A 24,906-nucleotide genomic window follows, 5' to 3' on the forward strand; every position below is an offset into this window, starting at 1 on the left:
ATAGACCTACTAGCCATACACCTACCAGGAAAGGACAACGTGAAAGCAGACCTGCTCAGCAGACCGACATCAGCGTCCCACGAGTGGGAGCTCAATGCACAGGAAACGCAAAGGCTATTATGGAGGTGGGGAACACCAACAATAGACCTATTTGCGACACAGCAGAATGCAAAATTCCGGTACTTCGCATCCAGGCAACCAGAGGAACAATCCCAGGGGAATGCCCTATGGATAAGCTGGTCAAAAACATTTGCATAAGCTTTTCCCCCAACACCACTGATACACAGGGTACTCAGCAAGTGCAGAACCTGCAAGATGACACTGATCCTGGTGGCACCACAGTGGGCAAGGCAGACCTGGTACTCCCAAATAATGGAAATGGCACAGGGACCACCCCACAAGTTCGGGAAAAGAAAAGACTTACTCTCCATGCAAAACGGAGAAGTACTACACCCAGAGCTAGAGAGCCTCAGCCTAGCTGCATGGCTCCTGAAGACATAGAGTTTGCACACCTAAAACTACCGGAGAGCACACTGCGGGTCTTACTGGAGGCCAGAAGACCTACCACACGAAAGTGCTATGTGGCAAAATGGAAAAGGTTCACACAATGGTGCAGCAAGGAGAAGCTACACAAGAAAATGACAAGGGAATCAACGGTGCTAAAATATCTAACACACCTGCAGAAAGCAAAACTAAGTTCATCCTCACTAAGAGTACACCTAGCAGCGGTAGTAGCCTACACAAGAGGAAAGACAGGAAAGAGCTTCTTTACATCTCAAGTAGTTAAGAGATTCCTGGAAGGGGCAAAAAGGATTGCACCACCTAAGAGGATGCCGCCACCGGCATGGGACCTGAATTTAGTCCTAACGGAGCTTATGAAAGCGCCCTTTAAACCCATTCATAAGGTTTCACTACAAATGCTCACAATAAAGACAGCCTTTCTGGTGGCAATCACCTGGCTGCGCAGGGTAAGTGAGCTGAAGGCACTGACGCTACAAGAACCCTACATCCAAATACACAATGACAGCGTGGTAATGAGAACTGACCCACACTTTATGCCAAAGGTGGTGTCAAGGTTTCAAATGAACCAAACAATACAAATACCGAGCTTCTTTCAGAAACCATCCACAAGCGCAGAGGGGGCACTGCACACTCTGGACACTAGAAGGGCAGTAATGTATTACATTGAGAGAACTAAAGATCACAGGAAAACAAAGCAGTTCTTTGTGTCCTTCGCAACCAGCTTCCTGGGTCGACCAGTAACAAAAGACACCATCGCACGATGGATCGCACAAACGATACAATTCTGCCACAAACAGGCAGGGCAAGAACTAACAGAGGGGGCACAAGCCCACTTGACCGGAAAAAAGGGAGCAACAATAGCTTTCCTGGCTAACACACCCACTCAAGACATAAGCCTGGTGGACACTTGGGCTTCAATGCACACGTTCACAAAGCACTTCTGCGTGGATATACAAATGAACAAGGAAGCACAAGTAGGGCAGAAGGTGCTTCAACATATATTCAATAACCAATGCTAATCTTCCACCCAGCTGCCACAAACATAACAAACCGCTACAAAGTCTATGCACAGCATAGTGAATCCAGAAAGTTTCACGCTGCAAAACAAATAGTTTCTTACCTGTCGGTGTAGTTTTGCAGCTTGAAGATCTTTCTGGATTCACTAGCGAACACACCCACCTTCGCCAGAAAGATGAAGCAGGAGAAGAAGGTGGAAATACAAAATAGGAAGTACAAACAGACACTTTAAGAGACAAGACGATGAATCATTTACTTTAAGGAAGAACTTGAAAACATTGACAAGGAGTCACAAACAGATCACAAAAACAAAAAAAAAAGAATCCGAAGCTGGCGCCCAAAGGTGGGAGCTTCCGCAGGAAGCGTGCCGACATCACAGAAAAGACCACGATTCCGGACCCAACCACTAGACCGCGGAATAATGCATAGCATAGTGAATCCAGAAAGATCTTCAATCTGTAAAACTACACCGACAGGTAAGAAACGATTCGATCTCCTGCCCGAGATGATCTGGAGCCGACGGAAAAAAGGAGGGAAAGTAAAGTGCGCCATGCACGTGTTGTGCTGAAACGCAGCGAGTCGTACAGGTGCACATCGCCTGTCTGGGCACGCGCATATCTCCTGACCCCCTTCAGAAGCTAAATCGACAACAATAGATCTCACCAAAGCGAGCAGCGCATGCGCTGCGTCACTAGGCGAGACTTAAAAACCAGCAACATCAGTCCAACTTAGGGGTGACCATGCAAAAAGAGGCATTTCCTTAAGTCCATTATAAAGAATTGCCATCAGAACTCCACTACAATAGCTTATTACAGTTGAGTTCTGATGCCACAATGCCTGGTGCCAGAACTATTAGCCGAGGGGAGAGGTCACCGAACATGATTTAAAGCAGCTCTTTAAAGAAGTTCCTTTTATTTCTTCTGATCTGTTTTTCTAGCTTTTCTGTGGAAAGCAGAAGGACATATTTATGGCAACATGTTTATTTGTTGCACTCTTCAGGTAATTATAGAAAAGCCTTTACACACTTCTACACATTCTAAGCAACTGTGCTTTTTTTTTTTAAGTAGCTTGTATTAGACTGATTCTATTGCCTTTTTGCAACAAATATCCAACAGCTTTTTTGATGCATTTAGTTTTGCAAATGTGCTCTCTCTTTCTCATGACAGAGCTATAGACTAAGGATTTAAGCGATTTGTGGGAAAGGTGATGGTGTGGCCATGTATTATATGGAATACAGTATCCCCTGCTGTACATGATAAGAATACTGCAAGTCACTTTGGAAACCGGCCTTTTGCCTCTATATGGTCATGGAACTCTTCAGTGACTAGCAATAGCCTGGTAATGTATGTCAGGCGGTACTTTATCCCCAATACACCAGATACGTTTTAGAACAGGCCTTCAGTTTTGTTGTTATGCTCTGCCACACTGTGGGTCTCTAAAAGTGCCTCATTCCATTAGAAAAACAGCCTAATAAAACAGCAATGTTGGATGTAGAAGTCTGTCACCAGGACGGGTTGCAGGCTTCAAGGCATTAAACCTTAAAAAGAGAAATAAAATGTTTAGCCATTTCTCTATCATCATATAATTCTGTTTTAAGAACAGTGTCTGAAGTGTAATGAAGAAAACATGTTAAGACAAAAAGGAATTCTTATCGGCACTTTTTGGAATCACAGTTAATTAGGTCTGGATTTTTTTCATACTGCAGATGAACGCCCTCTACATTTTATCAAGTCTGGACATTAATACTGTGTATAAAAATGTTTCACTTCATTAGTACCAACACACCCGTGCCATATCTAGCATTCCTTGATGTTTTGATAATGGTGAAAATACGAGTCCCTGCCTTTACACCTTTTCACTAAGGTGCGAGAAAGTGCAGGGCTGTAGTTAAAGAGCACAGTCTACTGTGTACATGTGTCTGTTGCCTGAGGTTGCAAGAGCAGTGATATGGATGCAAAGTGTTGCTTCAAGGCCACACTTGCTTCCTATGGCTTCTACTGAACGATGCATATTGTGAATTGTTTATTTTTGGCATTTAGAGCCGGTGATGGCCCCATCTGGTTAATTTGATGTACTTGTTTTTCAGAGGATCTGCGTGCGTGGCATCTTTTCCACAGATGTGCTGTTGTTACATAAGACAAAGGTCCTCCTTTCCAAAAACAGCTCATCAATGTACAACTTTAAAGAGCTTACTTCATTGCTGTATTGCTTTTCACATATAGCCTATTGCAGGACTTGGCCTTAGCTGTGTTCAGTCTTTTTTTCTCCCTTGCCTCTTTACTAATGAACCCCTGGCCTTCTTGCCTTGAAAAGGGTGTCGAGGACAGCCCCTCCCGGCACTTCTGTAGCCGTCTCATAGCTATACCTGCGAGGAACAGTGTCCTGCAGCTGAGTTCATGTAGCCACACTGCAAGAGGGTGAAATGCTGCTCTAGTGCGGAGTGTGCACTGTGTCGCTCTAGTGTGCTTTACAGTAGGACAGATGGAGATCACACCCACAACAGTATGATGAAGACCACTACTCTTATGTGAAGAGCGAAGATCATTCAACCATTGGTGTGTTGAAATAAAAGTAGCGTAAAACGAATGGTAAAACATAAATATGATATTTTCTGTGTTCTGAGAATGTCTGGCATATGTGGAATGTGGCCTGTGTTGTACAGCAAGGGTAGTGCATTGAATGGAACTATCTAAGACTCAGTGGGGATAAAGCGGAGGTTTTAATTTCTGGAAACCATCAAGACACCTGTTTAGAGGCTTGATGGCCGGATATGCTTGTCCCTTGCTCCTGCCCTGGCACCAGCGCAAAAAACCTAGGCATCATAATTAACAACTCCCTTTCGCTGGGCCCCCAAATCAATAGAACAGTTTCCACCTGCTTTGCGATTATAAGGACTCAAAAAAAGATCTCCCAATTTCTCTCCTTTTCCTCCCAAAAACAGGCAGTTGTGGCCCTTGTGTTGTCTAGACTGGACTACTGTAATGCCCTCTGTTTGGGTATTAATAAGGGGCATATGCATCAACTTCAGCTAGAGCAGAATGCTGCTGCCAGGCTGGTGATGGGTTTTCCCAAATATCACTCAGTCTCGGCCACTATCAGTTATCTGCATTGGCTTCCGCTTGGTCGGAAAATTGTATTCAAAGCCCTTTGCCTTGTTCATAAGGCTTTCTACAGTACGGGGTCAGAAGGCATAAAAAACTCTTTCGGAGATATGTCCCCTGCCAAGCAGTTAAGATCGGCTAGCAAGAACTTGTTGATAGTTCCAAATTTCAGGAAATCTAGATGGGGGGGGGGGGGATGTAGGGGGTAGAGCTTTCTCTTTGGCTGCTGATAAACTTTGGAACTCCCTTTCTTTCTCAATCTTGGCTTTGGAAACTCATTTTCTCTTTTGTAAAACCTTAAAGACCTGGCTTTTAACTCTTTCAACTCTGTGAGCCTTGTTCATATGTGCATATCTGTCTCCTGGCCCATTTCCGTAGCACCTTGACACCCCTGTGCAAAGTTTGCGCTTTACAAAGCTAATATTCATTCTTTCAATATTGCCCAAGACAAAAATACATGTGATAACTGTATGTGAGGAGAGTGGAGTGGTAGCCATGGTTGGAGGGAGAGTGACCTCTGTTAGCAGCGTTGAATAATGCATGGACCCAGGTTTGGAGTAGGCAGCTATGCATGTCACGTAGTATATTCTATTTTGTCACCTACGCCTCTGTTTCAGATAATTAGAATCTGTGGAAATCTCTGTACCACAGGTAAACTCTTGAAAAGCATGTGTGCTATGAGGCTTTGACCTGTTACTTTTGGTATCTGATAAGTCAGGAGCAGGTCACATGCGTCTCCACCAAGCACAGCCCTGGTGCAGATACTAGTACAGTATTAGTCTGACATGTTGAGGAAGACTGTTGGGTGGTTTCTTTTGAGAACCTCTTTGTATGAATAACTGCAACGGTCAGGAGTCACCTGGCGAACAGAACTGTCAGCCAAATTACTATGTACCTGCCACTTTAATTACATTAAGCTACCATAGATGGGATTTCAGAATCGATTAACACGTAGGAGGGCTTGTGACTTGATGTAAGCCGTTTCAGCTACAAATGTGTGGCCAGCGGTTATTGCCAGAGACTCTCCATCCGCTATTTGTGTCTATTGCTGCCTCTTCAAGGCAGCCATTTTAGTTCTTGTGTAACTAGTGTACAAGGCTAATTTTTTCCTTTAGTAAATGGCTAGTTTACCTCAGAAATAAAGGATAAAGTGAAAGCTGGGGTAAACAAACATTTACAATGCAATGGTTTCGCCTTCGGAAAAGTTAGAACTATTGGCATTGTAAATGACAAACTTTTTATGTACGTGTTGGTTTTGAAAACAGATAAATTAATGGCATTGTCTTTTCCAATGCCAATAGCTTCATGCAGCAGCGCTGCCAAGGGACTCTGCGTGTGCCGCGTAGTTGTTTGCCTCTGTAGTGAGACTACTAAGCACGTTCAAAGCTTTGCTCGACAAATAACATGCACAAAAGGTTTGGACAACGTTTTGGGCACCCTTATCCTCCTCACTAAACTAATGTCTGCATAGTTTCACCAAGGCACTAACCCGGGGAGCTATCCAGTGTAAGATACAAGATGGGCTATGCAGAGTGAATACCACCAAGGGGCGTGGGCAGGACAGCTGCACCTCCGGTACGAGACTTGGGCATGCTGCGGCGATCTGCAAGCAACATATAGGTCATGGGCTTCAATCCCTTTAAAGTAGTCAATGCTATTCACCTTTTGTAGAGATATGTGTATATTTTGATAGTATATCCTACTCCCAGTAGGATATCTCAGTTGGTTTATTCATCTGCTGCGAAAATCCGTTCTGCAGGAGCACGTTATAGTCCCAGTGAAAAAGCACAGGTGGCTAATGCACATGCAAGCATGACGTGTAAAACAGAGGTAGGTGCAGCTAGGGTCTGCTTATGTGCCACCTACCAGGTAAGCTTGGACAGAGTAGCTATGGAATTAAAATCACTCCTCCCCCGCCCCTCGAGGTTTGCACCGCAGGCACCTCTAATCACACTCATTGCTGAAAAAATGGCAGAATTTGACAACCAGTTTACACCAAATAAAACAATGATTTGGTAAAAATGGTCTCTGGCCAACGGGCCTACACCCAAAGACTGTCTGAAAGCATCCAAAATATATAGATAATTGTTAAGAAATTGTGACTGTCTTGCCCCCACCACTCTTTTCGACCCTTCTGCGGGCATGCAAGGTGTCATTGTGTGGCCCTACTTAAAAGGTTAAAAACTTTTGTAGCTTTTAAAAATGAAACATATATGAACATCCCAAACCTTCATTAAGTCCAATGCACCGGAACAGGATATGGCTATTTAATGTCACTCTATAGCGCAACATTGTCACCTTGAGGATACTTTGGAGCGCTAGAAAGAAGTTAGGCCAGAACAGAAATGGCAGGGACGCTGGTCTTGAGTTATAACTTTATTGGTACGTACTATGCAGCTGAAAGCACGTGCAGCGTACGTCACTTTAGCATTGTCGGACAAGGTAAAATACTGAAGCCAACTTTTAACTGTATAATCTATTCTGCTCTTTGCGTGAATAACCAAGGCAAGGGACAGGAAAGTCGATTTTTAGCGCGCCCTCTGAGCTGTCCGCAGTGCCAGACGCCCTGGATGTGAAGGCTCTGTGAGTTGAACTTGGAGGCTGGCTCGTCTCTGCCTAGAGGGCGCAAATAATTGTCCCGGCTGCAGAAGCCCTCACAAAGGCCGCCAAACCCTCTCTGAGATAACACTGCTAACCACAGAAAACTGGAAACCGCCGAGCGGGCTGGCGACGGCCGCAGGAACACTGCTCAAAAACAGTTTTGTAAACAGACGCTTCTAAACCCTCTCGCTCTTTATTAAATAAAAAACAGAAAGGAAAAAATGCACGTTTGTTGATGCAAGAGGCCATTAAGAGGGAGCCGGGGCCGAAGTACAAATATATATTTAAAGCATTCTAGGAAAGATAGCAAGAGAGGCCATGCTTTCAGCAGACACTTTCCCCTCTGCGCTATCTCTGTCGCATTCCAAGCTCGGCCGGCCCTGCACTTTTCTGTCGAGGAACTTGCAGTGCAGATGCCTTCTCCACCGGAAAACCCTATTCCCGCCCCGAGTCGAGGGCACAGTGGGTAATAACACCGTCTGAGCGCGCCCCGTGCCGTGCAGTGCACAGAGCTGCAGCTTGGCTCCCCGGACAGAGTGAGGAGCGCGTGCGGCGTCTGAGCGGCTCTGTCCAGGCAGGCACAGGAGCAGGCAGTGCTGAGGACTGGAGGCAGCAGGCACGCTCAGCGCTGACGTCACGGGGGTGTCCCGGGCCGCAAGAGGAGGCACTGCCCATTCAGCATGACGCGGTTGGGAGATCCCACTCAGAACCGACGCCTTAGGAGGACACTTCCGGCCCCGCTCTCATGGTGTGATCTGCTGCAAGGGAGTGCACCGCGGCAGCGCCGATCCATTCACTGCACGGGCAAGCCTCGGCTCACGCGTCACACGGGCTATTCTTGGCAGAGGCCTGCAGACAGGGAACTGCAACCCTCCGACGTCAGTCTGGTCTCCCGGCAACGGAGAATGAGGGATCTCCACCACTACAGGGGTTTCCTGGAAAGCTGGCAGGAACGCCACGCCGCCCCCAAGGAGGCATCCTTAGACTAGGGTACTGGGGGCGGTGAAGTTAACCCTTCAAATAAGCACCGGAAGCAGAGGAGGAATAACAAGCACCTACGGGCACACGAACAGCGGGAGGGGGGGCGGGAAAGGCACGGGCACGGACCCGCCCACTGCCGAGATGACGCGCACAGAGGGGCGGAGAGGAAAGAAATCGTGGGAACGCCCACGAATCTGGTCCGGCCATGACGGACAGATCTCTGTTCCAATGGCTAGGCTCCATTTATGGAGCTGGCCAATGGAACAGAGGGGCGGATTCCCAACCAACATATTATTCTCATTAGGTTTTCACCTTCGTGAAAAGCTGCGCAGTGCGCAGCTTTCACTTAGGCGAAACCTAAAAAGGGCAAACCATAACGTAATAATTGGTGGGAATTAAAGGCTGGAAATCATGGGTCACGATTAATGCTCTGAGTTTTCCGTGTTTAGTGATGTTTAGAGTTAAATACTGACAGAAAACACCTGTTTATCTGTATTTATTTTTTAATTTGTGAAAAGACGGAAAAAAAGTCTTCCTTTTGAGTTATTCTCAATTCTGTCTATCTTGAGTGCGGGCCAATAGTTGTGCAGACTGACAGACAAGGAAGTTAAAAAAAGAAAGAATGGGGGGGGGGGGGTAACATTTTCTGATGCAGCTTTAAATAGTTGGAGTTGTGCATGTGTTTACAAGCTATTTGCATATGATAGATGTATAATATATACGTCTTCTTCTAACAGTAAAACCCATTAGGCATCCAAGTGTGTCCTTATTTGAATGAAAGTGGGAAATTTACTATTTGCAGTTTCCATTTTTCAAAAAGCTAAATCAATATGGAAAAATACAGGCGGTAAAGTAAAACGAAAATACATACCATAAAACGGAGAGCTAGTTACCGTAAATAACACGCAGTGGATTAGAAATGCTCAGTTTAATCATGAAACTTAATGGTGAACGCAATCAAACAGCCAAGCATGGTTGTTTGTTCTAAGACGCTCTTATGTTAGCAGATTTGCATTTTATATTGAGTATTTATGGTAACTGAAGTGATAAAGCACAACCATTACCCTCAAGTAATTTAAATACTTGTGGTGGCATATGCAGCTCTCTTCAACCGGACACAGACATGGATACATACCCTGCACAGTTCAAGGTAATACAAACAGTCAAGTACCTTTTTGTGGACACCGCTACTAAAGCCCGGATACACTGCGCGGAAGCTATTCACTTTGCAATTAAAACCCCTTGTATATAAGAAAAAAGATGCTCCGACATCCAGGAAAATGTGCCTCCAGACACACCAGGTGATTTGTGATTTCATATCACCGTTTGATATTCTCAAAAGACCAACAAACAGTTTACTGTTGTGTTAACTGTGTGTGGGTGGTCCGGGTAATGTTACTGTGTACTGTGTCTGCACTAACTGAGTTACAGTTCCTTTGAGAATCTCTGCAGACGTGTCCGCGAGGCAAGTGAGTGTTCTCAAAGGTGGTACTCGTTTTATCAAGCTTCAAAGGATAAAAGTTTGAGTTGGCAATTCCTGGATCCAACTATGTAGCCTGCATGTTACACCTAGGTGTCAGCAGTGAGAGCACAGCTCCCTAGTTGTTTTTTTTTTTTTTTCCTCAGTTGGGATATTTATAGCAGCTTGTCACTTCAGAGCAAGCGTGACAAGTTCACCGTAGAGAACATAATGTTACATTGTGCTGGTGAAGAGTGTCTTTGGCCAACATCTATGGCTCAGCCTAAACATGTGAAGGCAATATATCTGCTAGACTATAGCCTTAATGATGAAATGTCTCTTCAAAATCATAACGAGAGCCAAGTAAAAACTCGGTTTCTCCAATTGGCGGCCCACAAGAAGATCAACACTGAGCCAGCAGAGGGGGTGAAGAATGTGTTTGTTGATCAAGAATTATCTAAGATGTGATTAGAAAGTAAGTGTGAAAATGATACCTTGAAACGTGATTTATTTTAATTGGTCCATCTTGGAGCAATGTGCATTTAACCCAGATCAGCTAGGAACAACAAAGTTTAAGTTGGGAGCTGATGTTACACACTGGAGGACTTTCCCTTCGGAAACATTGCTTTAACCACACACGGTCTTCATAATATGTCGTTGAAGATGAGAGTTGTCGGGGATGCTGGTGAGAATTAAAAGAAGGTTAAGGATGTAAGATAACCAGCCACACGGCTTCCAGCCCATTGCCTCCCTTTTAGCTCTATTGGAAACGCCCATCATTTTCCCAATCTAAATTTGACTAATTAGAGACGGTTCTATTTTGCAAAGCAATGTTTACCCCTGGATGTGAGAACTGATGATCTGATTACTACAAACTGCTTTTAATATGAACTTGTATAAGTACATTTGAAGCTAAAATTATAGGGACAAAGCAAACAAAATTAATGTTAGGCTTTTAAGACCAATTTAGATTAAGTTTAACCCGAACAGAAAGATATCACATGCTCCTTTATGGGCCTTGGTCTCACACAATTAAAATAATTAGACATCACACATTACACAGTTCTCTGGCCCGAACAGTAGAGCGGACTATGTCAAAGAAATAAACATGTTTCGTGAAAAGTGAATAAAGCTGAACAGGAATATTCCGAACAATTATTTCACTGGGACAGAAAATCTAGGCATTTATATGGCAAGAAAAAATGGCTTACTAAATTTTAAGGTTTTATTTCTACGTTACGTTTGGTGTATCCTAGTGTTTTGTAAAGAGGCTTAAATTTATTCATTCAGTCAAGCAATATTTAGTTCATTTATATCACAGGGCGTCTTGTAACTGAAAACATAGTCAGTTCGATGGGGTACAGGGCTCCCTAAATATCTAACATATGTTTTTAAGGCATTACATAAAGCTAGGTTTAAAATCAGGCAGCTAGAATGTGCCCACACACAAGGAAACGAGAATATATTAAGCCAGCCCTGAAAGCGCTATAGTGGCTCCCAGCTGAGTTCAGGCTCACGTTGAAAACACTGTGCATTTGTCACAAAAAATATCCAGCCAAAGGCTAGGCTACCTTCAGTAGCTGGCACATCGAGATTCCCCTGCCAGGAACCTGGCTCATTTGATGCAATAGCATTCATCTAAAAGACTAAAATGAGGTAGAAAATCTTTGTGGGCCCAGGGTCCAAAACTTTGGACCAGCCCCAGCCCCAACTTCGACTTCAGTTGGCACTTGAAACGTGCCACCTGAAGTTTAGAAAACGCATGTAAATCAAACTTTTCAAACAGGCTTTGAGTTAAGTTCTAATCTTTAATATCCACGACAGAAGAATGTCTGGCCAAGGCTCTGTTATATTCATCTGGTTTCATACTATCTCCTCCGTTTCATAAAATGGCATAATTTTTCAGTTTCCAGCCGTATTTTATTTTTGTGTCTGCTGTTAGTCAAGATCTTTTATTTTTTTCTAATAATATATGTATAATATACGTGTATATATAGTTTGTTACTGTGTAATTCCCCCTTTTTTCTGGCAACTGCAGCATGGGACAAATTGTCAGTCCATGTCCAACTTCACTGTGAGTGGCGGGATTCTGGGCTTTCAAAAGGTGCACTTACACACACAGTAGTTCTCTTAAGTGATAGGGACTATTGTGTCCATGCGTAATTTTTGAGACAGCAAAAAATATTTTTGCTAGTAGCCAATTTATTTTAGATTGACGAGGGCCAGGTATCTTTTCCAACAGTAAAGTTTTGCAGAATGCATGGCTAAACAAAACAAACCTTGGCAAAGCATAAAGGCTGTCCGAAAAAGCCAGACCTTTTGACTTTGCCAATGATTGTTTCTTCTGTTACTGTGCTTTTAACCCCTTCGATGCTGATGACGAGCTCAGCTCGTCATCAGCCACGGGGGGCGTGTGCGGATGACGAGCTGAGCTCGTCATCTAACGCGGCTTTTACAAAAAAGCCGCGTAGCGGAAAAATAACCGCTGCAGCGATGCCGTTAAGTGACCTAGGTATCAGGTGGTGAGCAGTAAAACTCCTCATTACAAAAGAACACATAAATACAAATGATCACTAGTTTTCCAGAGGGCGAGTGGATGCAAGTTCCAGCATTTTGTGTTTCAAAACCCTCAATGAGCATTTGTTACATTGTGCTCTTTTGTGACAGAACAGGAAATAAAGATTTAGTTCTCTTTCTGAGACCGCTCAGATCTGCAGACCAAATTATACTGTCAATTCCTAATTCCTTTTTCTCTACCGGTTGTGGCAGAGCGTTCTCTGCCGCAGCACCCAAGATCTGGAACTGTTTGCCGCCAAGGATCGGATGTAAATCCTTCCTGCTTTATTTCAGGAAAATGCTGATAACCTGGCAAATTAACCAATAAATTCATGAATTCTGCCTCACTTTTTCCCAAAGGCATGAAGAGAGATTGAAATATATGGAAAGATGTTTGGTGTAAATGTGATGAGCTGTTTAAAGACCCAGAGCGAAGTTAAAACCTCAATAAATATTTGACCTTAACAACTGAACAAGGACTTTCTAAAGTTTGTAGACACATAACTGTAACAATTACCTTGTCATCCGGCCAGCATTAGCGATTTTTTCATACCAAAGTGCGTCCTTTTATTTTATCAAGCAGCAATCTGAAGTCATGTCACAAAGGAACAAATTAATGATAAGATTCACAAAATTGGTCAGAAATGTTCTCTTGAAGTTAGTGTTGCTCCTTTGTTTTGAGTACATGTCCTACTTCGTGGACATTCACAAAGAGCTCCAAGAGTACTGTACACCACTTCCCAAGAGAACTCAGATGCATAAATATTTACACATTCAGAAATGTAGCAACTATATACTTCCAGATTGGTAAAAGTTCTGCATTCTTGATTTTGCACATGCTAATTTGTTTCCTTTTCATTCCCATAAAAAACCTCTTTATCCTAAATCTCCTCTTATTGTGGGAGTGTGTCTTTCCCTGTAGCACCTTGAGACTGATTTACTCCTATTCACTATGGAATGGCAGCAGACTGGTGTAATATTAAGCGTTAGTACATCCTCGGACGAGTGAAAATTTACGTTGTGTAATCAACAAACTTGATCTTGCATTTGTAAGATAAACCAGGTGCACAAATACCTTTGTAGATGAATCCCCAATATTGACATCTGCATTATTCTATGGGTATAAATACCATGAAGTAACTATGCATACGTGAATAGTCACAGCAACATTTGCCTCGAATAAAACCTAAAAAATAACTAAACAAAACGAATTCATAAAGTCCATATGCCAAAAGGAGAGACTTGCATAAGGTGTCAAATGTGTGTAGTGTGAAATGAAGTAGACTTTCAGTTGCACACTACACCTCTTTTATATATTCAATGTCCACAGTATAGGCCTGTGTTCATGAATGGGCTGGGTCAAATGTCAATCAATCAATCAATCAGTATTTGTAGAGCGCAACTAATCACCTGCAAGGTTATCCAGGCGCTGGGTTTAGTCAAAAAGCCAGGTCTTAAGTCTCTTCCTGAATTCTGCCAGAGAGGGTGCTGACCGGAGGTGGAGGGAAACGCATCATTGTGTTTTATACATTAGCGTTTGACTGTCCTTCAAAGTGGTGGCCAAGTATTACCCCATGTGAAGTGATTGGTAGAAGGCTATTCTTTTCATTCTTACCAGCACATGTCTTTGACATGATATTTGCACATTATGTAATTGTATATTTCATTCATTATAGAGTCTCGTCATATATCCATTATTGAGTGATAACTATTGAACCATTAGGAGTCTTATCTAAAAATTCTTATAAGTAGGTTGACAACTCCTTATACAACAGAGATCACCTTTTATTACCCTGGCACCTCACTAAGCTGCTGTGTGTGGTATTAGAAGCTGTCCTAGATCAGTATGGACATTAATCTTGATGGCGGTGTGCTCCAGCAAATTGCAGGGCATCCAAACATAAACGGCCAATTGAAAGAACTTTGATGTCTGTGGAAGCTGAGATTGAGGGCGGTTAAAAAGTAGAAGTTACATGTCCTCTGCGTACTCATAAGAATCATATGAAGGCAGCCAAAGAAACTATGTACACTTTGGAAAGCAAGTGACGCCACATAGGAGAAGCCTCTGACTTGACATGAAAGGTGGAGGGGCCGGGGGATAGCTCCTTCTGAACAGAGAGGAGGAGGAGGAGAAGTAGGACACAGTGCTTTTCTTAATATCTCAGTGCTTTACCCCTGAATGCGAATCACAATACCTCACTCTGAAGTTAAGTTGCTATTCTTCTCTACTTTCCAACGATCATCAACCTGGAGCTCTGGACACTGCTTCTAAACCCAATGGCTGAAAAAACAATCTGAAGGTGGCGACTATGTACTCTAGCTTTGAGAGTCATGTTCGAAATCGAAGGGGTCAGGATGGCTCCTTCTTTGGTTGACGCCCAATTTATTTTTGTTAAAAGAGGGAATTTTTCTTGACCCAGCCACTCTATGGCAGAATAAGGCGCAGCATGTGAATCTAGAATAAATCCATGCTGCAGAACTATTGTTACAGTTTCTACCATTTTGCCAACAAACGGTAGCAGAGAACTGGGTGTTAGTTAACTTCAACCTTGAGTCCAAGATGGGCTTTTTTAAGCTGGAATGTAATTGTAGCTGTCAGCCATCATTGTGTCCAGAGAAGGATTTTAGGAACTAGCTGAGAGCAGGGACCAGTTATGGGGCAGTAGTCTTCCAGACAGGGGCCATACTTATCATCCACACAACCCTATATATGTGATGACAATAAAGAGAGAACTTCACTCTCAGAGATTGTAGGCAGAGAATCCTCTCGATTGTGTGGGCTGATCAAAAGCACATGGCAGTGTTAGAATAGGGCAGGAGTCTGAGTATCAGTTTTGGGATCTGCTTAAGTGTCCCCAGCCTGAATGCTTTTAAAGATTATCTGGATTTTCCATGAAATAAGTTATCCAGACTGTCACATAAAACGTGGGATGGGAAACGGCATTAGCAGCACAATTGAGTTGCAGGCTTCACTCATTTTATTATATGTGGAACTTAGTATGCAGACATTCTGCTAGTCTTGCAGATTTTCCACAGTACTACAATTGTGGGTATGGGAATGGGAATTACTGGCACTGATGGCATAGCCATGGAGAATTCCAAAACTCTCGGTGGTTATTCACAAACCTTTAGCATAGCTTTTACCACCCTAAAAAGACATAGGAAACTACTTCTGCAAACTTTTTGTGTGAAGGGATAGAAGAGAAGATCACCCCCAAATTCAACATGGATTAGCGATTGGGATATCTCACCTGTAAAAAATATTTTCCTACTGGAGAGAAAAAAATAAACTGGAGTAGGTTTGTGCTCATGGAAATCTGACTTTTGTAGATTTTCAACATGTTTATATAAAACTTTGTGAGTCCTAGAAAGTTGTAAATATGATACAATCATAGAGGACGAGCCTATAATTTATAGATTTCTGACCAGCTGGAAGGTTTGTGAATTGGATCGAATTCTGAAAGTCATACCACCTTCTGGAGTTGCATTTTATGCTTCTTAGTTTAAGTATGTCTTGTGACAAACATTTTGACTAGCCATATTCTACAATCAGTTAATAAAATATCATATTTAATAAGTATATGGGTTTCGTTTGCCAGTCCATCTATATACAATAACAGACCCGTTGTGGCATAAAAACCCACTTAGTGCAATTTCTGCTGCTTATCATTTCCTTTAAGAAGGCATGTGGATTACTGTCAATGTCCATGGACCCCACAACTGTATGGTGTGAAGGTGTCAAATGATTTAAGTGATGCCTTAGCTACCCGCCACGCCCTAAAGTGATTATATATTCCTTCCATCTGCACATTACACTAACTGAATAATCTACTTGGGTGAATCTCAAAGTTGATAGGAGATTCTTGCTCACAACAATCACAGCCAAGTGTGTAGGACCTTAAAATACTTTGATGGCATGGTGCTTCATCCTAAACTCTCTATTTGAACAACACAAAAGCATCAATGTTGGTACCTGTACAGCAAATGTGTTTTCATAGACCGGTATTGGTGCTTTATAACAACAAAGTGTCCCATTACTAACCCTACCTGCTTAAGTCATTCATGCTTCTGTGTTCCAGTTCTCCACCTTCTGGGCTGCTTCGGCAATACAAGATTCCCAACCCCATATGGCCGTTTCGCAGGCACCGATCATCAGCTCCTCTGGAGGGCATGCAGTTGTTATACAGCCCACATGTCCCTTGTAGTTCTGACCTTTATAGAGACTTAGCCAACATGCCATTCACCATGTACCCTGAGCCATTCTCCTGGTTCACTGTCTGTCAACCCAGAGAAAGCACGTGGAAGCACTTTCTTTATGCCACTGGAGATAGTAGTTACAATGCTATTGAACTGACTAACTTGTGGCTCTTTTCAACTTACAGAAAGTGTCCACTAAGGTCTTGCTCCTTGCAGCGCTATGATGCAGCTGTGTATTTGTAGTCCTCGTTCTATTATAGCTGTTAGAGGCTTTTTCTTATTGATGTTTAAAAATATATCTTTTAATAAACGGTTTGTGAATGGGTGGATTTACTGTGATCAACCTTGTTTATATGGCTTTTAAAATGTGAATCACTGAAGAACATTGTTGACTCAAAATAGTACTGTTGACTCAAAATAATTAATGACATAATATAGTTTGATTGTCAACCCCAACTGTAGAAGAAGTTGGATTTACTCTTTCGTTCATGCGTAACAATGCATTGGCCTTCACTGTGTGAATGCTATATTTGTAAAGCTAATATTGTTGCATTTCTCAATGTTCTTTCTTTTTTATTTCTTGGAATGTTTGTCGTCTTAGGAATAAGAGTAGTAATATTAAGGACAGGAATTTTCCCTGGTGTGACATTATGTGCACTTCACAATATTTGAATTTATTTTCATCAGTACTCCTAGCTATAACTATGCCCCGAACATGGACAAACACTGGATCATGCAGTACACAGGGCCCATGCTACCAATCCACATGGAGTTCACAAATTTCCTACAGCGGAAAAGGCTGCAGACTCTGATGTCCGTAGACGATTCTGTGGAAAAGGTGAGTGGATTTCAAGATTCACGTTCATTCTGCAATTTGTTGCATTGATTATATGTAGCTTGGTTACTAAGTATCAAACGCTGTTTGAAATGTGATAGGCGTATTTTATTCTTTCAGCTTCATGGAGCATCTCAAGCTGCTGGCAGTATGGTCCCTTTCTCTTTGTGTAAATTGGAAGTCTAATAGTCTAACAATAAAATTGCCATTCCAGTATAATATTGGCACATTTTCTAAACTCCGTGTGATCAGTAGCTCCTTGCATTCTGGAGGAGTGTGGCTCAATGGTTAGAGCGGCAGACCCTGATCCAGAGTTCTGGCCTGGGACCAGGGTTCAATTCCCGCCTCGGCGGGTCTTGGGCTCAATTTCCTCGGACCTGACAATTCTCGCCTCGGTGTCTAGTCTAATCATGGGCCCCACGCTGCAACTCTGGGCAATAGCTTGCTTAACCTCCACACCGGCCCCAACAGCGCTAGGATGCCTGGCTTCACCCTGGGGGTGCCCAGGAGTGGACACTTCACAGGGAAAGCCAGGAAGGGTTCCACAGCGGTATGTGTAATAGCGCCAGGAAACCGCTTGGTGGCAGTGCGCTCTACAAATACCTTGACATTTACATTTACATTTGACATTTACATTTACATTTACATTCTGCTCTGAAACGGTTCTTTTTTTTATTTTATAGTCCCATACTGTATTGAGATATTTTTAGGGGTTAAGCTTTGCAGGTCAATTCTCACTATTGGTTCCAAAACAATGTTGGATTGCATGTCTGCAGTTTGAACTCCAGTTAATGGGTCTTTGTGATATGTAAATAAATGTTGGTTCTGTAAATGTAGATTATCATAATTGTTTATTGACTTCCACGAGTCAGCGGTTTGTTCTAGATCCTAATCTTGGGGAATGTTTGCATAAGCATATTTTAAATTGTTTAGTTAATTGTTGATATGGGATCTGGATGAGGTGGGATCTTTAACGGCAGAAGGACTTGAGTACAAGGGTTTTATTATCATAGTTTGTAGGTTGCCTATGATATGTATTTTTTAGCTTTTGAAATACAATAGCGTGATGTGCTAAGGTCTCTCGTTCAATACAATTAAATAACAAAAAGTGATTGCTAGGTTAGCTCATATTTGCAAACCAAAACCTGCTCAGTTTAAATGCAGCTATTATATTTAAAAATATTCAGTATGACATTTACTTTGTTATATGTCTTATATCACATAATGCACACTTTATCAAAGTGTATGCAAAAAAGGACAATTTGGATGTCTTCAAGTTGCTTAGTTTAGTACAATTATCCTTAATCAATTGATGTCATTCTGTACTGTGCTAGTTGCAAACACTCTTTAACAAGCAAGTCTGGGACTATTCAGTATTAAAGTTGTTATAATGTAAGGGTTTGCAAATGATTAGAGTCCTGCCAGACTCGGATATCATTGTGTTTTTACCTAGTTTACTGAAATCAGATAATGTTCCCATACTTGATCATTATAACTCATCAGCACTCCTCTTTAAACGCAGATGCTATCCTCCATTAGATTCACAACAACTCCTGTACAGCTATATTTGTAAGGTGCATGTAAGTCCTTTGACAAGAATGCTATTTGTTATCTCTCTTAAGGGAGTAACACACTCTCCTTCACACAACAAGCATTAGACAATGCTAGTAGGGTTTAATTATGATAATTCAAGGAAACTCAAGCATGTTGAAGCCAATACTGGTGGTTGATGGAATTGGCGGTCCTGTTGGTATTATTGGTGTTATTGATGGTTGAATTAGTAGTGTGCTGGTGCAATAATATTAGCAATTTTGATGTTATTGTGGAAGTTATCAGTGGTGATATTGATGGTAGTGGTTCTATTGGTAGACGTCTAGGTGATATTGGTGGCTATGTTTGGGTCAATTTGTAGTAGTGGTATTGGTGGTGGGGTTGGTGATGGGGGTGTTGGTGGCATTGGTTTGGAGGGGCTATTGTGATGATGATTAGATTGTGATATTTAATTATTTCCTTGATGTGAAATGCTCCCACAAAGTATGGGCTGAGATTGGGACAAAAGTAGATGGATTCATTGCTCATCTATATAGTAAGTCCTCAGTCATGTATGACATGTTCTCAAACTTACTCCATTCCAAGCTACCAACCTGCATTTTCTGAGCAATGGCTACACTAAAATACTTCTGTACATGTCCATTCTGACTTCACCATAAAAGTATGTTAGCAAAATACCTGTACTTGCAAAACAGTAACATTATCTTCTATTGTTTAAATGTAAGGAATGTTGGTCTAACAATAAGATTTGTTATTGTGTATCGGTTCCTTTTTTCATTCATACACAATGGCCTCTATTCATATGTGCATGGAAAGCTTATTGCACGTATACAAAAGGGTTATCAACTATTTGAGAAACATACTCTGGATGTACCATTAGGATTAACTGCTTTTCCCAAAAATTACTGTGATTAAAATATCTGCTGTCGAGCAGTCCATCAGAACTATTAGTTCAGAAACAGCAAGGCCCTCTTTATGTGCTAGCTGATCTAATAGCAGATCCAGACAAGTACTTACAAAGCCAATAAGAGGTGGTTGCCAGCCTTCGCCTTTGTCAATGTTTGTATTGTCATCGTTTTTACAAATCTTTATTGTCGGGGAAGCTTTCATGCCCTTGTCAATCTAATAAAAGAAAAAAAGTTGCTAGAAACAAAAATATTTTGTTGTCTTTAAAAGCACATATTGCCAAAGTATAGTCATGTAAGCGGAGAATACCATCACTCACAGTGAAGTTTGCCAATGGCTGAAGTGGACTGACACATTGTGTCATGCTGTAGGCTGCAGTAGGCAGAAGAAAATGTGACTGAACCAACAGCAGACCAATGGATGAACAGGGCTAGTTGTTATTTTTGTCTATTGCTGCTGTTTGGCCACAATTGTCTCCCCTTATGTGTTTTGCAATTCTCTGTAAAGTACTCTGATACCCTCTAGGGACATGTTTGCGCTATACAAAACTTTTTTAATAAATAAGCCCACATAAGTATATTATACATATAATTTAAGTAAAATCAAAAGGTCTTGGCTAATGCCAAGCCTAAAAGGATATACAAAGCAGTTTTTCTTTTGTCTGATTTCGTACATGTCTCTCTTTCAGCTGTATAATATGCTGGCGGAAACGGGAGAGCTGGATAACACCTATATCATCTACACTGCTGACCATGGCTACCATATAGGGCAGTTTGGACTGGTGAAGGGGAAGTCAATGCCATACGACTTTGATATTCGGGTGCCTTTCTTTGTTCGTGGTCCAAACGTAGAGCCGGGATCAACGTGAGTTCTCATGTCTGGCGCGCAGCTGTTGCCTTGTCTGTTAGATGCTTCCACACACACTGGTTGGTATGCCAAAGACTCTACACGCAAACACTGCTTCATTATCTTGACATGGCTTTTTAGTGGTTTGTCTGAAGTTTCAGATTAAGATATGAACATCTTATCAAGGTATCTTTTTAAAAATCTATTCAACTTTAGGCATTTGTTCACATTGCAGATCAGTTACACTAAGCCCTCTAAATTGAATGCAGGACTTTAAACTTGAACAAAATAGCAATTTGCAAAGGGTCTGTTTCAGCTTACACATGCCAGATAACCACAATAAGGCATCCAAAAAAATGAACATTTATATAGCTTTTTTGCTACTTACACCATACACGTTTTTCATTACTACCAATATTTAAAGTATGATTTTGATTCATGGTGTGTCAATTTGTGTGTTAAATAAGTTGCTTCTTAGAGACATGTCCAAAAAGGTGTGAGCTCGGGCTACTGAAACAAAGATTCCTAAAATATGATGTCAATTATACATATAGCTGTGCAAAATATATACATTTTGTTTCGCAAAATAATTTCAACATAGTTTATCACATTTATTTATACGTGACGCCAGCATGTTAACCGCATCGCTGCGGCGGCTTTTCCCCGCTATGTGCGGCAAAATTCAAAGATCCGTTTTACATGATGAGCTCAGCTCGTCATCAGCACACGACCACCGTGGCTGATAACGAGCTGAGCTCGTCATCCGCAGCGAAGAGGTTAAGAGAACAAATATATAATGGGTCTGGGGTATTGATACACCAGGTGATAAAAGAGGCCTGGCCTCCTGACTGCAGAGTCAACCGTTGAATCACCAGTGCCCCATAGAAAGTTCTTCCTGAAATCTTAATGAAGGTATATGGGTCGTTTCTGCTCTAAGGGAATCTTGCAGAAATAGTATTAATTGTTGTGAATATTGGGGCGTGGGAATTGTACAGATAAAATGACATTTTACATCTCGGCTTAATGTCCCTGGAAAATGATACCCCTTTTTCCAGAATATATTTTCCACTCTAATTCAATTTGGCATTACTTTTAAATGTAAAATTACTTTTATTCAGCCCTTCTCAGCGCTTTGCAGGAGCCTTAAGATTGCATTACGTACGCTACAAGCATCTGCTGTAGCATAGCCTGGAATGTTCAAACTGACAAAAAATTAATTGCTATTGTTCTGATAAGCAGAAACACAATTCGCCATGGTGCTTCTCCAACCACATTCTGTGAAGCATAAAAGTAGGCATACACAAAACAGCAAATTATTTCATATGTGTATCCTGATTCTGCAACAATCCGCAACACATTACATGCCCCAAGGTATCAGTGTAACATTTTAGGACTGTCCAGTTAGTTTGGCTAATACTCTGTTGAATATTTGAACCATCACTGTGTGTACAAAGCCATTTCTTTTTTATTGCAGCTGTTGTTCATACTGATCTTACAGTTGTATACTACTCATTACGTGTATTTTCACTAATTGTATGTGACAGGTGGCCACACCCCTTTGGTCCGCAGGGCTATTTTGGAATCATTCCATATCTGTTTTAAATAAGTCCTTATAATGTTATGATAAGATCTGTTCTTTTTAATTGGTCCTTGTCGCCTTTTGATAAGATTGGGATCTTTCAATCTTTTGTAGGATAATGATAATTTGTCAATCAAGGCTTATAAAATGATACTGTAATGAAAGCAAAAGTGTGTGAAAAAAGATCAGATCTGTAGATTTCTGAGGCACTTGCCCGGGCGTGTCTTGTTTTAGCTGTGTTAAGGGACTCTGTAAGCACAATATTGTGTTTGTAGCATAGAATGCTGTAATATTTGGCAAATTTCCTATCACATTATTGAAAAGAATGATAATGCGTTTTAGGCAAAATAAATGTTATTAATTGTAAAATAAGCTCGGAGGAAGTTTTATATTTATGCAATATTTACAACTTAATTGAAAACCTCTTTCCATAACAGAAAAACACAGTATTTAGGAAATTACAGTCTCATTATGTGGATTTACATATATTTGCCCACATTTATTCACAGTAAAAAAGATTTGCAAGCTTAAAGTGGTGAAATACGGAAGTTATGAAACACATATGTCGGCGGCATATAAATCATAGTATCAATAGCAAACATAAAATCTGTTATTTCTATACCATGGGGCATAATGTATTTGATAACTACCAAAACCTCATGATTCCACTATAAGCTTGAATATCTTTTTTTATTATCACTAAATGTGGTCCTATATATGTAATTCCGTATGAGACTGTAATAACCTAAAACTGTGTATTTATGTTATGTAAAGCGTTTTTCAATTAAACTGTAAATACTGCATTAAAATAAAACTGTTGCCGAGCTTTTTTGACATTTGATAACATCTATTTTCCTAAAACGTGTTCTCATTTTTTTCAATAATGTGATGATATGAAACTTACCAATTATTACAGCAATTCAATGCTACAGCCACAATATTTTGATTAGAGTCCCTAAACACCCCTAAAACAAAACATGTCCGAGCATACGCCTCAAAAATCTACAGATCTGATCTCATCATTTTATACACTTTTGATTTAATTAAAGTAGCATTTTATACGCCTTGATTCTAAATATTAGCTTATTTTTTATGATCATTTTATTACAGTATTATTGTATACGCCTTGATCCACAAACTATTATTCTATAAAACATCAAAAGACACCGATCTTATCAAAGCATTAAAAACCGATATGGGCCGATTCCAATATAGCCCCGCAGACCAAAGGGGCGTGGCCACCTCTCATATTCAATTAGCTAAAATATATGTTGATAGGGTAGTATACAACCTACACTAATCCGGAGCCCAATAAATTTGTAGCACTTTCATGCAGGTGTGTTCTCTGCTTGGTTTGTATATATGTGAACAAGAGTACATGGTACTCGAAACGCGTCATCTGAAAGGTCTTTAATAAAATCCAACATCTTGCCTGAAGTCGTGGGGTCTGTTTCCTTCTTTCGCCACGCCACACTGTCGGCGTGGAGGTTTGAGGATTTGCTGTGCATATATATATATATATATATATATATATATATATATATATATATATATATAGAGAGAGAGAGATAGATGATTTTACCATTTTTTATAAGAAGTAGTTGGGCTAGAGAAAGTCTCTAATTTACAAACATCTTGACTCCCTTTGAAGCTAGGCAAATTGGCTAGAAAAGATACCAATCAGTGTTTCATTTCATAGGAATGTTTATTGGGCCCAACATTTAACAAATGAGTGCATTGTGGTGTAGTGAAGGATGTTGTTGTCTCGTTCATACTCAAATTGTGCATGATTGTCTTTACTCACAGAGTACCCCAAATTGTGCTCAACATTGATCTAGCTCCAACTATTCTGGACATTGCCGGCCTGGATGCACCGCCCGACATGGATGGCAAATCTATCTTAAACCTTTTGGACATAGATAAACCAGGAAACAGGTTAGTTTTCAGACATTTGTTACAGTGCACTGCGTCCAAATCCTGTCTGCTTCGTATCCTCACTCCACTCTGTGATATCTGTTGTTCTGGAAGTGTTCACCACAAGCACCTTACAAAAACTGAGAAGCCTGCAATGTGTCCTAGGTGTTATTGTCTGTTAGAAGAAAATTATGTTGAAAACATATTTTTGCTCTTGTGCTTCCCAGAAGTGGCCTTTATCTGTCATGTTGGTACCAGTCTTCTAATATTAATTAACTGTTAGACCTTGAAAGACTGTGTTGCAGACAGGCAAGGCTAAAAATGCGAAGGTGGGCAGTTACGTTTTTATGATAGGGAAATGAGGGTTACAGTGAGGTTTGAGTTGGCGCTGGGGTTTTGAGTAGTTGATGCATTAAATATTTAGGTATTTTTAGTGATTTGTTTTATTTGTCCTGTACAACGGTATAGTATCCTTAAAAGGCAGTTCACAACCTACCTGTCCTGTATGTTATGGAAGTATTCAGTCTTCTTGCAAAACTCATATCCCTCCCACCATAACAGTATTCTTTGTGCACAGATTCAAAAAATGCCCACTACAGTGTTCATATTATAGTGTGGGACACACACGTTACATAATGCCATGTCATTTGTAGAATCTAACATATGTCTGTCGATAACCACGACTAAATTGCCTTCGAAGTTATTGTATTCTTAACACCTATATCTGCCTGTGAAATTTAGACAGCCTTCTAAATCTTTCTTCATTTGTCCTTGCATTTGGATGTCAGAATATCAAGGACAGAAATATAGACCTAGGCATATCTTGACCACTGCTAAAGTT

At 41.2% G+C, this 24,906-nt stretch overlaps 1 protein-coding gene across 5 annotated transcripts in view; it reads left to right on the forward strand.

Annotated features, from left to right (window-relative positions):
- SULF1 (sulfatase 1) overlaps positions 1-24,906 on the forward strand; it is a 290,367-nt gene that overhangs the window by 191,259 nt on the left and 74,202 nt on the right. For all 5 annotated transcript variants that reach the window (XM_086965850.1, XM_086965854.1, XM_086965853.1 and 2 more), the window contains exons 7-9: positions 17,122-17,272; positions 20,415-20,590; positions 23,958-24,086. In XM_086965850.1, coding sequence (XP_086821976.1) covers positions 17,122-17,272; positions 20,415-20,590; positions 23,958-24,086 — 456 coding nt within the window. The remainder of the gene's footprint in view (positions 1-17,121; positions 17,273-20,414; positions 20,591-23,957; positions 24,087-24,906) is intronic.

Source organism: Lissotriton vulgaris, chromosome 4_1, assembly GCF_964263255.1.
Source record: "Lissotriton vulgaris chromosome 4_1, aLisVul1.2, whole genome shotgun sequence".
Classification (NCBI taxonomy): domain Eukaryota; kingdom Metazoa; phylum Chordata; class Amphibia; order Caudata; family Salamandridae; genus Lissotriton; species Lissotriton vulgaris.